Source organism: Sycon ciliatum, chromosome 12 (genome assembly GCF_964019385.1).
Source record: "Sycon ciliatum chromosome 12, ocSycCili1.1, whole genome shotgun sequence".
NCBI classification, from domain to species: Eukaryota; Metazoa; Porifera; class Calcarea; order Leucosolenida; family Sycettidae; genus Sycon; species Sycon ciliatum.
The window spans coordinates 17,546,960-17,563,872 of NC_088654.1; the positions used below are offsets into that span (position 1 = coordinate 17,546,960).

Genomic DNA, 16,913 nt, shown 5'->3' on the forward strand with positions numbered 1-16,913 from the left:
CTTACACTGCGATGGTGTTCGTACGCGACGGCTCCGTGACAGTGGGATCCGGCACGTATTGGAACTGCTGCGTGAACGAGTAGCCGTCGATAGTGAGTACAAAATTGTTCATGCCCATCGTGCCGTTAGTAGTTCTGCACGTGATCACGTTCTCGTTTCTAAACGCACACACAGTGCAGTGGTAGTGAGCATGCACACACACACACACATGCACGCATGCATGCAAGCATGCACACGCACGCATGCACGCACGCACACACACACACACACACACACATACACACACACACACACACACATGCACGCACGCACACACACACATACACAAGCATGCACGCACGCACACACACACACGCGCGCACACACACACACACACACACACACACACACACACACACACACACAACACTATGATTGTCTACTGCACTACATTGCAATGTACTACATTACAAGCGACACAATCAAAAGTCTACAGATGCATTGTCTGTCTCTGAACACCCACTGCGTGGTTTCTCCAACGAAAACAAGAACAACTCAACTCTTCTTCCCATCTCGGGCCCTCCCCTCCCTGTGCACACAACCCTTCACACCCCCCCCCCCCCCCCTTCCGCAAACACACACATAACATGTACTCATTCTCTGACACTCCACCCCCCCCCCCCCCCCCCACCCTCTCCTCTCCCTCAACTCAACCCTTCTCCCCGTCTCCCCCCACCCTCCCCACAAACACATACAGTCCAGTCATCGGAAACTGTCCCGCTGGCTTTTGAAAGTCGGATTTGAGCCGAATTGAGGATCAAAAACCCACTTTAAATCTCAAAAATCTGAGTTTTGGATCTGCTTCTCCATACATTTTGCCATGGCATACCTGTCCTAATTTTGTAAAACCTGGCTGAATTTCTATTTCCCTGTTCTTGGACTTTTCTGGCCTCAAATGTGGCAAGGAGTAATCGCATGGGTCACACAATGCAGGATGTACTGTTGTTTTCACGATATCTACAACTATGTGAGAGAGATACCAACAAGGTAGGGTGCCAGTTTCCAATGAATGGACTGTAGAGCGGAATTATTCAATACAGACGACGTCACATTATAACAAACTCTCATATTAGCGAACCGTTGTCCATGTTCCAGTTTGAACTGACAGTGTAAGTGAGTTTCTGTTATAACGAACTTTGGCTAGAAAAGAACTAATTCTCCTGCACATTGGTGTTGGTTAGATCCCGAGTCGACTGTAGCTAGAGAAGAAACACGAAGGGTAGCAGCAATCATGCTGGTACTTTTTGCTCACCTCACAAAGATTCACCTAGGGTTCCCCGTAATAAGGCCATGCCTGTTGGGACTCCCCTAGTCAAATAATAAATTCATACTACAGTACTACTATTAATTTTATGACTTACACGGAGAGAATGTAACATGGAGATTGCGTCACAAGCACGGTGGTCTTGCCAGCCGGGAACTTCAGGTACTGACCGGTGATGGTGATCTCAGTGCCACCTGATACCGGGCCCATCGCGGGAGTGACGCTAGACACTAGAGTAGGCTAGATAGAGATGCACAGGACAAGAGGACAGTACCAGGGGCGTTGAACGCACCTAAAATACAAATAGATACGTTACTCTGCAGGTACGTAGCCCGCCTGGGGCACGGAGGGGGGGGGGGGGGGGGGGGCACGTGCAATCCCCTAACAAATTCGACCTACCCGGTAGGTTCAGCATGCACATAATGACCATGAATGACATGCACCAGCCATCCGTCACATATGCGGCCGTGCACACCCCCCCCCCCCCCAAAAAAGGGTACCAGCTACGGCCCCTGCCCTAACCGAATCAAAGATATCCTTCAGCTCCACAACCATGCCAGGGCCACTCCTGTGTGTACTGTGCATAGTAGTTATATATAAGTATAGTATTATTATACACATCCACATCATCCATACAACGCTCGGCATCCACAAAGAGATTTCAGAACTCACCCTAAACGTGAAATTGCCACCTGTGCCAGAGGACAGGAGACCACCAACATTCGTCGAGATAGTCACCGGAAAATTTTGCGAGGTAGTTCCGCCCAAGTTTGGCGTGTCACATCGTACCCTGCACACGCACAGGAACGCACGCATGCGCACACACACACACAGACACACGCACACACACACACACACACACACACACACACAATTACGTGGATGACCTCATTGCACACGTTTCGCACTGAGCAGCAAACCAGTGCTCGGTAGCTAACCGTTTCGCGGCACTCCACAGCCAGGAGATGTATCTCCAAATGACGAATCAAGATGTAAAGTTTTTTTATATTAGCACCCTTCACAGTATCACACATACCTGAACGGGTATTGCAAGACCACATCATTTAAAGATAACTTTGCTCACAAGTGCATCCTTACTGTTTGCTCGCGTATTGACACGTCCAAATTCCCGCTGGGCAATAGTGCCCCCCCCCCCCCATAGCTTTGGCATTCGCTATACTAACGCACATCGGTGCTTGCGATACTAGCTTTGGCATTGGACCACAAGACTGCATATCGAATGCGACAATTGCTGCCCATGTCCAGACAACACAACGCATACTATTCTACTACAGTACTATTTATGTAGCTCTGCATCTCGTGGCATGTCAAGACAGCCAATTGAATTGAGGAGAGGGTGGGACCAACCACGGAGCAGCTCTCAAACGTTACTGGGATGTGGAGGAATAGATTCCATTCTCCAAACCTACCCTGAGATGATAGAGAAGTCGCGTATGTTCGTGCAAGACATCTGATTGAAGGTGATGTCTACGATGTCGCTTTGCTGGAAGCCAAAGTTGACGCCTTCGATGAGTATGGCCGTGCCTCCGGCGGTGGGTCCTGTCCTGGGTTTGATCTGTACACAAGACAGAGTGACAGGAGATCATCATCGCAAAAATGTAAGGAGACGCTGTCGGGAGTTTACACCGCCAGTCACCACCACCGGCGAGCAGTCAGGAGCATGTCCACCATCAACAACAACACAGCCCTGCAACGCCACAGCGGCCCACGCACACAGCCACCCACCCACCCACACATACACACACACGCACGCACACACGCAAACACACACACACGCAAACACACACACGCACACATATACACACACATACACACACACATACACACACACACACACACACGCAAACACACACACACACACACACACACACACACACACATGCACACGCGCACACGCGCGCGCGCGCACACACACAGACGCACACACACACATGCAAACATCGTGACACACACACACACATACACCAACCAGCCAGGCTTACATTAGTGATATTGGGAGACGGGCACATCATACTGGCTGGCTCTCCAGTGCAGCTGTCAACCATACAGACCTCCCTGCTTGGACACCACCTACACCGATCATACTGTGGAAAGGCAAGGCAGGGGCTGCAGCCGTTTGCACCAGTGCGAGAACAGTCGTAACTTTCGCCTAAACAAGAAAAAGAGGAAAAAACCCCAGAGACTCTCGTTATCAGGAGATGGCCCGCAACAGCAAAGATAGCCAGTGCAGGCTGTCGTAATAAAACGACTCATCCGTGTTCCATTCCCGTGCATGGTACATGCATGGTGCGACGGCACAATGACAGCTGTCGCAAATCACACTGAGTATTACACGTGGTTTTTGGTGATTCCTGGTTAGCTGCTAGCTTTTCCCTACTCGAAGTTGTTGCCGCCGCGAAATCTGGGGGTTTGTGTTCGTCCTGGCGAAAACCGTGTTTTGATCCGTTGAGGGAGACGAGAGATACAGTGCGAAGACGTACGATCTGTCCAAAAATCGGCGAAGAAGAAAGCTTCGCAGACTACCCGTAGTAGTTGGGAACAGAATGGAACATATACCAGTCGATGCCTGTCATGGTAGGGATGACTGCTACGAAGTTTTAGCCCCATGCTCCCCAGCGCTTTTTAGCGCCCGACGATAATTACCAAATTTCATCGATTTTCCATGTGGATCAAAGCATAGTCTCCTCAATCTTCTCCAGTCGAGCTGAGTCTGGACGCTACAATGTCGAGACGCGAAAAGAGAACATGCATGAACACACAGGAGCATCACATGCAGCTGCATTCTGCCTTGACGAAGCTGAGAACAACACCAGCACCACGCATTTGGAAGACATTTCGAAGAAGACGAAGAACTACATATCCGCGTTCAAAAAAGCCTCTGTACTGTGTGTGTGCATGCAGTATGCATGCATGCATGCGCGAAGCACGCGGTCCGCGGATCAACTTCGTTCAAAAATCATTGTGCCAAACGGGTTGTATGATTTGTGTGCGATCATGGTCTTTCTTCTTGACAAACAAAAGTGAAGTTTTTCGATCTTCAAATCGCCATAGCGTCCTTGCCATGACTCCAAATCAGCTGAAACTTTGCAGGAGGAATGAAAATGCCATGCTGAATCGATTGGTACCATTTTCGAAGGGTTTCCTTGAAAAATAAAATTTAGCCTGCACTGGCTAGCAAAGACACACACATACACGCGCGCACGCGTGCACACACACACACGCACACGCACGCATGCCCGCACGCATGCACACGCACACACAGACAGACACACAGACACACAGACACACAGACACACAGCTCTCACTCACATGACAGTAACCTAAACTAGTTCGTACTGGCCTTATTACTGAAGTCCACGCATTTTCGGCCTAGTCAAATTTCGGCCTCCCAGGGCTGAAGCCCATTTCGGCCGCATCAAATTTTCGGCTAAACATGACCAGCCCGAAAATAGCCGAAAATAAAATATGCGCCGATTATATGTTGACTTGTCGTAGTTTAATAGTACTGGACCCATGCAAATATTTTCAGGCTTCATTCCCTTTGGTGATGGCTACGGATGCGGAAACTTAGTCTGGCCAAGTCTCTTGCGCGCGAAGCCAGAACTTCTCTTTCACTTACTCTTGATAAACTCCGAGTTGTTCGTCATGACATAGCCGTTGAAGACGGGAGCAATCCTCAGCTCCTCACTGCCGTTTCCGACCACAGGCACAAAGCTCGAGTTCAGTGTAAACTGTGCAGTGGCAAGACAAGACACGTTCAAGGCATAGGTGTGTATCAGCGGGTGAGAAATGAATGCACACAGGCAAGGATGTCTACGAACCGTACAGGCGCTTTGCACCGCCGTTGGAAGTGGTCCGGCCAGAGGGGTGCGCGGGGGTGGGGGGGGGGGGGGGTCTCCCCGGGAAAATGTTTGAAATTAGGGTGCAAAATCCTGCATTCTGGGCACTTCTGGGCGAAAAAGTGGCCCGGCTTTGTGGCCCAACCAAAGCTGGACTGGCCGGACCGGGTGCTACGCCCCTGCTACCGTAATATGGTGTAATAAATCAGGGCTTATGCATGTAGAAGCCAATGTCAGGGCTAGGCTTCTATTCAAACCAGGTGCTCCTATGTATGTTAAAATACTAAACACAGGCCTATGTGCTGCCGGTGTATCTTCCTGATCAGGCTTGAGTTCAGAACGGGCTTCTATGCGAGACAAGCTTCAATACAATCATGACACTATCGTATGTCTACATATGCATGTCTCAGGCACGCACACATATACACACACACACACACACACACACACACACACACACACACACACACACACGCACGCACGCACACACGCACGCACGCACGCACCCCCCCCCCCCCACACACACACACGCACACGGTGCACGCATCCAGTGCTGACTCTGAGACCTCCGGTCGGACTAGCTGGACTCGCCTCACCTGCACCTTGCTTTCGCATGTCCTACCCCTTTTGTCTGTTTGTCCTAGTCTTCTGTCCCACTTTACTGTCACCCCACATCATCAGTAGGACCGTGTGCTTTAAACTTTAAAAACAAAACAAAAACACCTGCCACCATGCACACGGTCTCACACACACACTCAGACACATGCCACACTTCAAGCACGGGCCAGAATCAGCTCTTACCTGTTTACAGTATAATTTATTGCCAGTCAAGGTGGCAGTTGTGTTTTGTGACAATTGACCATCCCGTGACGATATGCTGCATTCATACGTGTCTCCCTGTTGACACACAGACGCAGAAATACAATCAAACCCAACGGCCGTTACGCTCCCAGGCTCTGTATTGGGTTTGAAAGGGACGTGTCCAAGCCAGGCCCGAGCCATGACAGAGCCACACTAGCAAGAGATGTGAGGAGGCTTCCTCCTCCTCCTCCTCATCATCATCATAATTATACACTCATATAATCATATTCTCTCTTCTACGGGCGGTCCAGGATCGAGCACTGCCCGTAACTCCAAGTTGTCCTTAACTCTGGATCCTGCACGTTTTGACGGGGAAATGCAAGCTATCTGGCATATGACATCATTATTTCCACAAAATTTGGCAAGAGAGTAGCAATATTTCCACTAAAACCTGCCCACATGGTGCTGGTTGAAAGAGGCGCCCGTAACGTCGAGGTCCGAACAAGAGAGATATGAGCGTAGTGTTCTCCGCTACGGTCGGAATGGATCGAATTTGACCCAGGAGTGGATATAATTACCGTATTTCTCCGATTAAAAATCGCACTCGATTACCAGTAGTAGTGTTGAAACGAGCGTATCTATAACAAACGAGCGATCTGTTCCACTAACGAGCAAGCTATCGAGCGAGCTAACGATTTTTTGAATATTTTTTTTCTAAGTTCAATTTTTTTCAGCTGGTTCAAATTATCATCGCCGGCATTTGGGGTTGCTGCTGCTTCACTTCGGACTGCTGTTTGGTGTCGAGATGTCTTTTCAGCGCCGTAGTCGAGTAGCCTTTGTAAGAATAGACCGTTTTGCAAAGATTGCAAGTAGCCCTGGTCTTCGCTGCATCGCGGGAGAAAACTTCCAAACGACTGAGCGTAACTATTTTACTTTCACTCGAATGGAGAGGTGACCGAAGCATATCCTGCGACAGGTCAGCAGATGCGGAACAAGACATCAGTGGAGTCCACGAAAGCTGCAACGACAACTGAACCAACTCAAGTGTCGTGCAGGCATACAGTCACTGTAACTGCGAGTGATTTTCACTTTGCGCGGGACTGGACTCTCGATCGACCAGGGAGTCGTAAAAATTAATATTTTATGACTCTCCGGTCGACATGTACTGCCATGTGTACGGAGTACGGTGTATGGTGTTCGTTAATGCAAACGAGCTGGGCGCACAAACGAGCCGAGTTTCTGGCGAGCGAGCTAACGAGTATCCGGTGAGATCGTTTCAACACTAACCAGTAGCACCCTCATTTTCAGGTTTGAGCAATATTGATTTGATATATTGACTTCAGTAGTAAGTCACGTTCGATTGTAAGTCACATCCCCTTTTGCCCTTGAATTTTAGTGAAAAAAGGTGCGTGACTTATATTCGGGGAAATACGGCATGTTGACTTCCCACGTTATCACATGAACACAACATGACGACCCGTCAATCCATCCCCACTGGCAAAGGCACGCCATGGGCCGGGTACACCGGACTGTTAGGTGCACCCATGTGCCGTCTCTCCACATTCACCCCGTCCACTCTAACACAGCTACAGTCCATTCATAATAAAAAAAAGATGGGTCCTGGCTCTGGCGAGCTCCCGTTTTTGTGATTTTATTACACATGGTGCAGTGCCGCGAAATGTTAAACTTAAAAAAGGGGTCCAAAAGGTACCTCAACTGGGGTTCGAACCGCACAATGAACTGTTGCAAGTAGAATGAAACGGCCTGGACTTCCCCAATTCAGTGCTTTTGGAGCTAAACCTGGCCGAAATCCTATTCTTGTCACGGTTTACTTTTTGGAGAAATAGACTTCAGGAACATAATTGGAAGAGCATTCCATAGGGGATTGCCAAAAAAATTCCAACCCCCCACCCCTCAAAGTTTGACCCGTTTATGGCCAAATGCTAGAAGTCCATTTTTTTTACGAATGGACTATATTGGTGCCGCTAGGGTTTACTAGGTGTTAGCGGCCGTCATGAGCTCTCTTCGGGAGCGGACACGATAAATTACTTTTCTTTTGTTGACTGCAGTAATCTGTATACTTACAGTACGAGGCGCCGGGAACGCGGTGGAAGTGAACGTCAGGTTGGTCGCTACGGCGATACTGATTGCCAGCGGGTCAACGGCGGATATCACAGGACAGCTCATCACCTGACAGCCGCGGACAGAGAGCAAGAGAATGCAAAACAGGACGTCGGCTTTCAAGAAAAAACCTCATCGTGTAACAGCAGCTGAGAGTGCACGTGATTTCAACATGAAACAAGGCCAATAGTAGGATATTGATATTACTAGTACATACTAGTGTTTTCAAGGATTCTCCCGAGGAAAATGGATGCCTATCAAAGGGAGTCTCCTGGGGAAAGGAAGTGAAGGTGGCTGTTATGAGAGTGAGAGCGGAAGGGACATGACAAGGTGAACAAATAAAAAAATGATGCAAACAGGAACAGCAGAAGCTACTTGCAAAAATACGGACAGAAAGAGGAATGGAAAGCAGAGCAGTGTGTCAAGCAGTGATGATGATGAAAGTATATGATGGGTGGGAACTGAGATTCAAATCTGCTAGGCAAGACAGGCACAGTGCTATACACGTGGCAATATCCTAGGTCGTGCATGCATCCACACGCATGCACGCGCACATGCACGCACGCACGTGCACATACACACCCACATACACACATACACACACACGCGTGCGCGCACACACACATACACACACACATGCACACACACATACACACACATGCACACACACACACACACATGCACACACACACACACACACACACACACACACACACACACACATATACACACACACACACGTACCTGATCACTACAACCACCTGTTGGACGGCATTCGTTTGCGTACGAGCACCATCCGCACCCAATCTGAGCATCTGTACACTGCTCACATCTAGAAACAGAAATCAAAACACATTTTGTTTATGCTACGATCTGCTGTCGCAAGAGGCCAGACCACGGCCCTCATTCTGCCCGACGCTGCATCTCGTTATGGCTCTCTTTCAATTCGTTGCTGTGGTTCGGCGCAGCTCGCTGGAAAGCCCTACCTGCGGCCTGTCACCAAGCCGCCAGTATGTCTCCCGCTGAATTATGCCGCCACATTAAGGCTGCATTCGTTTTTAGCTACCTGGTAGAGTAGAGTAGAGTAGAGTAGAGTCACTCTACCGATAGAGGTAGACGGTAGAGGTAAGTGCACAAACGCTATTCTACCGGATTTAGTAGTTTTTCACGATATGTAAGTGAAATGTTTCTCTTCCGTATGGAGTTGAGTACAAATCCTTGATCTTGCTGGAAATCCCGTAGCTCTACCAACTTTGTCCTGGTAGAGCCGTTAGAGAAAAGTAGAAGCTACCCTTTTGAGTAGAAATAAACAAACACCTCTACCGAAAGGAGTAGTCTCTACCGAAAGGAGTAGTCTCTACCGAAAGGAGTAGTCTCTACCGAAACCTGTAGATCAAAAATGAACGCCCCCTAAAACACTAGGGGTGAACGGTTACCCTTTAACCCTTTTCGAGCCAGGAGCGCATATATGCGCTCTGAAACTATGACGTGCTTTGCCATGAGCGCATATATGCTCGTAAAAATCGCGCACTTTATCGCAGTGCATAGACCAGTGTACGAACGATCGTAACTCCGTGAAACAAAAATAGCCTTCAACATTTTGTGCCAGGAGGACCCTGCCATGTCATGCAATTCACAGCAAGTACACTACATTGCGACAAGCGCAGCATGCGCACTTACTACGCTACATGCAGTCCACATTGTCATATGTTGCAGGATTGAACCAGCAACAACATATTCAAACTGTACATCCAACTGTACGACTGCACAAGCCAGCTAATACTACCGTACACGACTAACGGGTACTCGTTTGCTAATGGATCAGCCGCTAAACGGACGGGTACCCGGATCACTCCTTTCACCCCTATACATAACACGCCTAGGGTTCACTGTCAGCAGGCATCCCTGCCTATTGGCAGTCCCCTATGATACCCTGACGATGGGCTAGGCCCGACAATTTGGTGTAATGTAAATTTTGATTTGAAATCGCACTGAAGAGGCCGTTTTTTGGAGTTTTTAGTTGAGAAGTGAAGTTTCCTGAATGGGTAATCTGATGATTTTCATTTGCTCCCTTATCACTGGACAGTTCTGTCCGTTTGGTTTGCAAATACAAAACCAACCAAAAAAATTTTAAAAAACGAGACAGGCTCTCATTCGAGACAGTACTGTACTATACATTATCTTCCCACCTCCCCCCCCCCCCTCCTCCCCCCCCCTCCTCCCCCCCCCCTCCTCCCCCCCCCCTCCTCCCCCTCCCCCCCTCCTCCCCCTCCCCCCCCCTCCTCCCCCCCCCCCTCCTCCCCCCCCCCTCCTCCCCCTCCCCCCCTCCTCCCCCTCCCCCCCCCCTCCTCCCCCTCCCCCCCCCCTCCTCCCCCTCCCCCCCCTCCTCCCCCTCCCCCCCCCACCTCCCCCACCTCCTCCCCCTCCCCCCCCCCCACCTCCTCCCCTCCCCCTCCTCCTCCTCCCCCACCTCCTCCTCCCCCACATCCTCCTCCTACCCCTCCTTCCCCACCTCCCCCCCCCCCCCCACACACACACACACTACCGTGTCCCCTACCTTGCCCCCTGCCCCTGCGTCCCCTCGCACAAAAAAAACGCCATACCTTGTGATGAACTGACAGTTGTACAGTGACAGCTTGGTCTCGTCAGTGGACAGGAGCACCCGTTGGAGTGTGCTGCTATATATGGCCACGTTGACATCGGCAAAACCTGAGGTAACAACAGACAAAGCCGAAGTGACCACAATGATACCGCAATACAAACGTAACTGCTCCCACCGATATACTCACTCGGGCGCGTCGCCCGCATGGGCATGGGGGGGGGGGGGGGGGGTTGGGAGGGGGCACATGCCCCCTAAAAATTTCGACCTACCCGGTAGGTTGAGCATATACATAAAGACCATGGATGGCATGCACCAGTCATCCGTGGTCACATACATGCGAGGCGGGAAACGTCCAAGGAAGGCAAGGGTACGTTCACACTGACGGAAAGGCCCAGTTGGCGGGACGGGAACACGCCATGTCACGTGCACAAGCCAGCCTCGGGGAAAATGAAACTCGCGTTAATTCACGCCTGATGTTTCCGCCAGCAAGGGAAGTCGGGCGTGAAATCGTTTGGAGCACTGAAGTCAGTGAAGTCAGCACTCGTGTAGGGAAATAGTACGAAAATACTGTTACATGATTGTACAACTCGAACCGCCGGTACATAACCACAATACCAATCTAGAGGCGTGTGATTATAGGACTCAATGGCGCTTTTTTCCGTATCGAGAATGAAGCGCTGAGGCAAGCGCTGAGACATATTCTCATCATTGCTGAGACAACAAAAACTCCCCTCCCCGCGCACGCAACTGACAAACAAAAGGAAAATACTGTAGTTCATTGTCGCTGCTTCCAAAAATCTACAATCGATCCACTACCTACTCACGCCACCCCAGTTCCTCTACCTACTCATGCCACCCTAGTTCCTCTACCGACTCACGCCACACCCTAGTTCCTCTACCTACTCAAGCCACCCTAGTTCCTCACTACAGACTATAAAGTAATGCGATGGCGTGAACCTTCCCAGCCCAAAATTTGAGCTGGGAAGGTCCTGACGCCATCGCGTTCGCGGGAAGCTGGCGGGTGAATCACACGACCTTGTTTCGGGTTCACGTGACCCTGCTATCATGACAACCAGCCCTTCCCGTGAATGTGAACGGACACTAAGGAACGACAACTAGCCATGAGGAATTTATTGTCCAAGGAAAGGTTCGTACTTTTTTGGTCCTCCTCGTCGCTGCTCTCGGTGCTGGTGACAAATATTTTCGCTCGGGAGCGAGCAACAACAACAACAACAGCAGCAGCGGCAACAACAACAACACACGAGCATTGTCGAGTGCACACTACCTTGACCGTTGGTTCCTCCTCGCGGCGAGGCACACGTGAAGGTGGTGGACCCCGTTGCCGTGGTGCTGGATGTTGCAGGCACGCTCGCCGCACTAGCGAGACTCGGCACGTCGGGATAGCGGCACTCAAACGTTCCGCTCACGGCCGGGAAGTTGTCGGCGCTAAGGGTAATCTGAGCGTATAGAACACACACACAGGTGAAGAGATATCGATGATGAGTGATTTCTTTGGTGCATAAAAGGGGTGGCCCGCGAAGGTTAATCTGATCGTATAGAACACACATGCGGAGAGACATCAGCAATGGGTTGCTGTTGTTGTCTACTTTATTTATACTTGGTCAGGCCCATCGCAATTGTCGCTTATCTATCGCCACTAAGAACAGGAGTTTTGTTGCCGCTCTGTGAAATTTTCAATAGGCATAGTGAGGAAGCATGATACATGAATACTCTCCGCCACAAGAAACAAAATTCAGCCCTGGAAACAGGTGAAGCGAGTCATAGAAGGGAAGCAAGGTAAGCAAAATGCACGAAATAAATCAGCGAAGGAGCGCTCTTGCACTCACACTCCTACAGGTCCAGACGGTTTATTCAACTCTCCATCACTCGTGCCGCTTACATGAGCTGACATTAAATTGCTGGTGTCTAGCTGCTGGCGTAGACTGGTAGAGTATTTCTTGCTTTGTCAGCCTGTGAGTGTCCTATGTGCTTGAAGGAACCGTGGGCAGTGTGACCTCTGTGTCACCACAGTGTGTTTCAACAAAGCCTTCAAATGAGGCATACAGGCCTCTCCAGACAGCTGTCATACGCTGCAATGGATACGCTGATGACGACTCTTGTAATGCTGCTGCCAGGTCCACGAAGGAACAAAAGGAACAACCAAAACTTCCCTCGCATGCGCATCGCATCGAAAACACCTTTCTTCTTCAGTATAACGCTCATACTCCTCTGCCGTGCACGCGTGCCCGTCACGCTCTCCAGGATGTCAGTTGCCCCTGCTACAGTTCCGGTCTTCGGGTCGCTGTGCTTGGCTTTTTTGGCAACACAGACAGTGAATGGCCAGATTTCCACTTCCCAAAAAAGTCAAACACATCGCGATTCAAAGCGCTAGCCGCGATCATTTTTTCTTTGGTGCCTCATTTGATCTTGCCATCACAACCTCCCAAGCAAAAGTAAGTTAGATATCGTGATTGGACTGGGTTTTACCTGTCAAAAAGTGCGTGGGAGATAAGCGACAATTGCGATGAGCCGGACCAAGTAGTTGCAATCAAAACAATCATACGCCTAATATCAATGGACCCACTGGGAATACAATTTAAAGGAGGGTGTGGAAAGGTAGAGATGAGAAAAAGAGAAATACGGGCGCGCAAGTAGCTACCTGACCAAGTGGACCGACGGTTCCGGCGGGCCTGTTTCTAGCCGTACACCGCAACCCTGCTTTGGGCACAAATCTTCTCTGGCGGTCACTTTAACGGTACTGTGTTCAGCTGTAGCCTATTGAGCCATGTCATGTGATGTAAGACCCGGCCTCTGCAGCGCTGGATAGGGGGTGGCACTGGCGGTGGCACACTCTATTTGAATTCGTCGTAACCTTACGTTTGCAACGCGTCTCCATCGTCTCATTGGGTCTTCATCCCGTTCAAATGTGCAACGTAAACAAAGTTTCCCTTTTGCCCAGCGCATGCATTACGGACATCAAATGAAGCGTGTGGATCTCAGCTTTGCAGAGCAGTTTGAAACGTGAAAATTGGTTGGATTTGAGCAAGGAGCCGAAAAGAATGTGTGACCGAGTTGTTGTTTCGTTCCGAGGCATGGTGGGCCAGTTTGGAGAGGCAGTGAAAGTGGCCCTGGTGGGACTATGGAGCTAAGAACTTCCAGGATGAATTCGCCTCGTACTAATCTGTCCAGGCCCAGGATGTTGAGATTTCATCCAGGGGAACTGAAATGAGAATAAATTTCTTTCGGAGCAGTGCGCCCAAACTCCACCAGGGTAGTCCGTGCGCTGGAGTGCCAGATTACTGGGGAAAACAGGTCGGCATGCAAAGAGTTAATCTAGCCAGAAGCAGTCCATGGTTAATTAACAGGCATGTGTACTTCAAATAGAAATTATATGCCCCCCCCCCCCCCCCCACACACACATTTTCTTACTTGATCGGACACGAGGGCAGAAGTGAGCGGAGGTGTTATTGCTGTGATGTTTGGACAAAACATATCGTCCATGATATATAAGTTAGAGAACCCTGGTAGATCGCAGCGTGCGCTATTAACAGCCGGTCCTCCGTCATTCTTACATCTATTATCGTAAACACAGATTCGCACACACAAAATACAGAGGCACACACACTCACACATGTACACATATGCGCGAGCACACACACACACGCACACACACGCACGCACGCACACACACACATGTACACATATGCCGTCAGGCAAAATTACTGGTCAGTCGGCGACACGCATTTTTCACAAAAATTTGCGTTTCTCCTGCTGGGAGAGTATGGGCATGTTCGATTGGTAGGATCGGGATCCCGATCCACCGGATCCACTGGATTCGCACCCTTTCGATTGGTCGAATCTGGATCCGGATCCTTCGGATTTGGATCCGGTCAACCCACCTCGGGGAGCAGGGTTGACCGGATCCAACGGATCCAAATGTGACCTTTGTGCGTATATGGCGAGTAAAAATCGTTTTTGTACACATTGTGGTACGCACACGTGGATCGAGATAGACCTTGCTGACTTTTTGTACATCTGGCGCGGTGAGTACGACTTTTTATTACTTTCGTCAACATGGCAACAGTCAAGGCCCAAAACAGTGTCCAGGTGACTCTGCAGGATCCGACGGATCTGAGATCTGGATCCCGATCCCGATCCTTACCAATCGAACATGCCCTATGCGTGTACTCGAGTCTCATCCTGAGCACGTTTTTTTCTTCTTTTTTTTCAGCTCCAGTATAGCTGTATTTTTCATTGCAAAGCCGTCCTCGATTGTTGTGTTCGTTGTTCAAACGAAGTGGACATTCAATCATGAAGGCAGAGGACATAGGAGCCTGATTGGAGTTTCTCGTGGCATAGGACGGCCACACAGAGACACTTTGGGATTTTCTGAATATAAAATACCGTACGCACGATGCTGAGATCAATTTGTGCGATATCAAATTGTTTGTGATCTACCACATCAAGCAGAACGGGATCCAAACACAAGCTTACCGACGGTTAGGCTGCCGACCTGACTGGACAAATGATCCCTGGCTTCACCAGACGCCAGAAGTCGGACACCATGTCCTTTGCCGCGACGTCCATCTCCAAAAAGAACTCGCATCTTCGTCGTGAAAAGGCTTGAAATACTCAATATTATAATACGGTACTTTTTTAAATAGGTAGTACTACGGACTCAACTCTGGAAAAGAAGTGCCTCTGAGGACTTTCTTCCACTCACTGAGGGGGAATGTCTGTCTCATCACAGTTCCAGTGTGTACAATATCAATTCGTTTAACCGTTAAGTCAATGAACAGAGTGAGTTGCACGCTCAGCATAATAACCATCGGCAGAAACTACTTGTCGTGTACAAATTCCCATGTCGTTTAGTAGGCTTTGCTGACGGTTTTCTACTGGGTGCACAACGCACTCTATTAATGGCGTTAATGTCATTCTTATCTCTACGGGAACTTATAAATTTGTCATGACCCGAATTCGACTCGTCGTGAAAGCGACCACGCATTGAGATTCAGCAGCCAAAGCTGGGCTCCGACATATTCTAGAGTTCTGTAAGAACTATGATTAGTCCGGCGAAGGATTTGGCACTTTCGTTAGTTGAGCAATCATGGCTTACAACTCGTGGCCTAGAGTCGCAAAATGTTGTCGTACGTCGGCAACACCTTCAGTACAAGTCGTCAGCATTGTACTCACTACACTGTTGAGCTTGAGGGGACCATGCTTAGTCCTGCAAGGGAGCTGATACCTTTGTTAGTCGAGCAAGAATGGCACCTCTTCTCGCGTCGTACGACGTAAAGAGTCCTGCAAGTGCTTCACGCACTGCGGACTCCGTTATCCCTTTTGGGAGAGAGGTCACGGCTTGACCGTGCGGCACCCTACAGGGCGATGAGAGGGAAGGGTCTACGGGCATGGGATGAAGGGTGACCATCGATGCAGCGTACAAAGGCGGCGTCCTCCAGCGAAGGCAATTCCCGAGTACACAGGCAGCGTACTCCAGGCCACCCGTCGCACAAAGAGCCTCGGAGTCCAATTAGCAATACTTTCATGTAATGTGGGTGAGCGAGCTCCCCGGAATACGCTACTAAATATTTACTACTACTTTATTACATCACAAATTATACTATTCCAAATCACATAAAAGCCGCCTTCCCCAATGAAATAAAGATCTTTGATCGCTCCCTTCGACCTTCGACTACCTTGTGCGAGCCGAAAAACAGGTGAGCTACTTATCTGCTTGAGTCGACTATATTGGTTGACTGCCTGGTGCCACTAGATGGATCACCAGCCATGACAATTGGTGCTGTGACCAGGATCAAGCGATAATGCTAAAACATTGTTATGTGTGTCCTTTTCTTGAACAGAATCGAGAATGGCCGACAACCAGCACAAGCGTGGCCCACCCGCGGCGCGACAACTTCCACGACATGCAGGTCATCAGCAGGACTTGATCGTGGCCCTACAGGCGGGTGCCGCAGCGCTCGAAGCCTTGCATAGGCATCATGCCCATGCCCAGAAGCTCCGGGCTCTGGCCGGCGGGCTAACGTCAGTATTGACAGCGCTGAAAAAGTTTGCTTCAGCTATCGAAGATGGGCCTCCCCCGAAGAGGCCAAGACCCGCAACGCCTCGTGCAAACGCCGTTGCTGCAGCCCGAGACGCCGCCAAGGCCGAACGGGAGCGCCTGACGGCAGCCACCGACACAGCAGCCGACGACGCCGCCAGCTTGGCC

The 16,913-nt window shown here is 49.9% G+C and overlaps 1 protein-coding gene across 1 annotated transcript in view; it reads right to left on the bottom strand.

The window, feature by feature from the left end:
* Positions 1-16,913, bottom strand: part of LOC135827833 (plexin-B1-like) — a 73,463-nt gene that overhangs the window by 26,244 nt on the left and 30,306 nt on the right. The window contains exons 7-18 of the mRNA XM_065340262.1: positions 14,117-14,261; positions 11,973-12,144; positions 10,689-10,794; positions 8,830-8,917; positions 8,050-8,154; positions 5,965-6,060; positions 4,944-5,055; positions 3,307-3,473; positions 2,734-2,879; positions 1,976-2,093; positions 1,401-1,543; positions 6-158 (exon numbers count right to left, since the gene is read on the bottom strand). Coding sequence (XP_065196334.1) covers positions 6-158; positions 1,401-1,543; positions 1,976-2,093; positions 2,734-2,879; positions 3,307-3,473; positions 4,944-5,055; positions 5,965-6,060; positions 8,050-8,154; positions 8,830-8,917; positions 10,689-10,794; positions 11,973-12,144; positions 14,117-14,261 — 1,551 coding nt within the window. The remainder of the gene's footprint in view (positions 1-5; positions 159-1,400; positions 1,544-1,975; positions 2,094-2,733; positions 2,880-3,306; positions 3,474-4,943; positions 5,056-5,964; positions 6,061-8,049; positions 8,155-8,829; positions 8,918-10,688; positions 10,795-11,972; positions 12,145-14,116; positions 14,262-16,913) is intronic.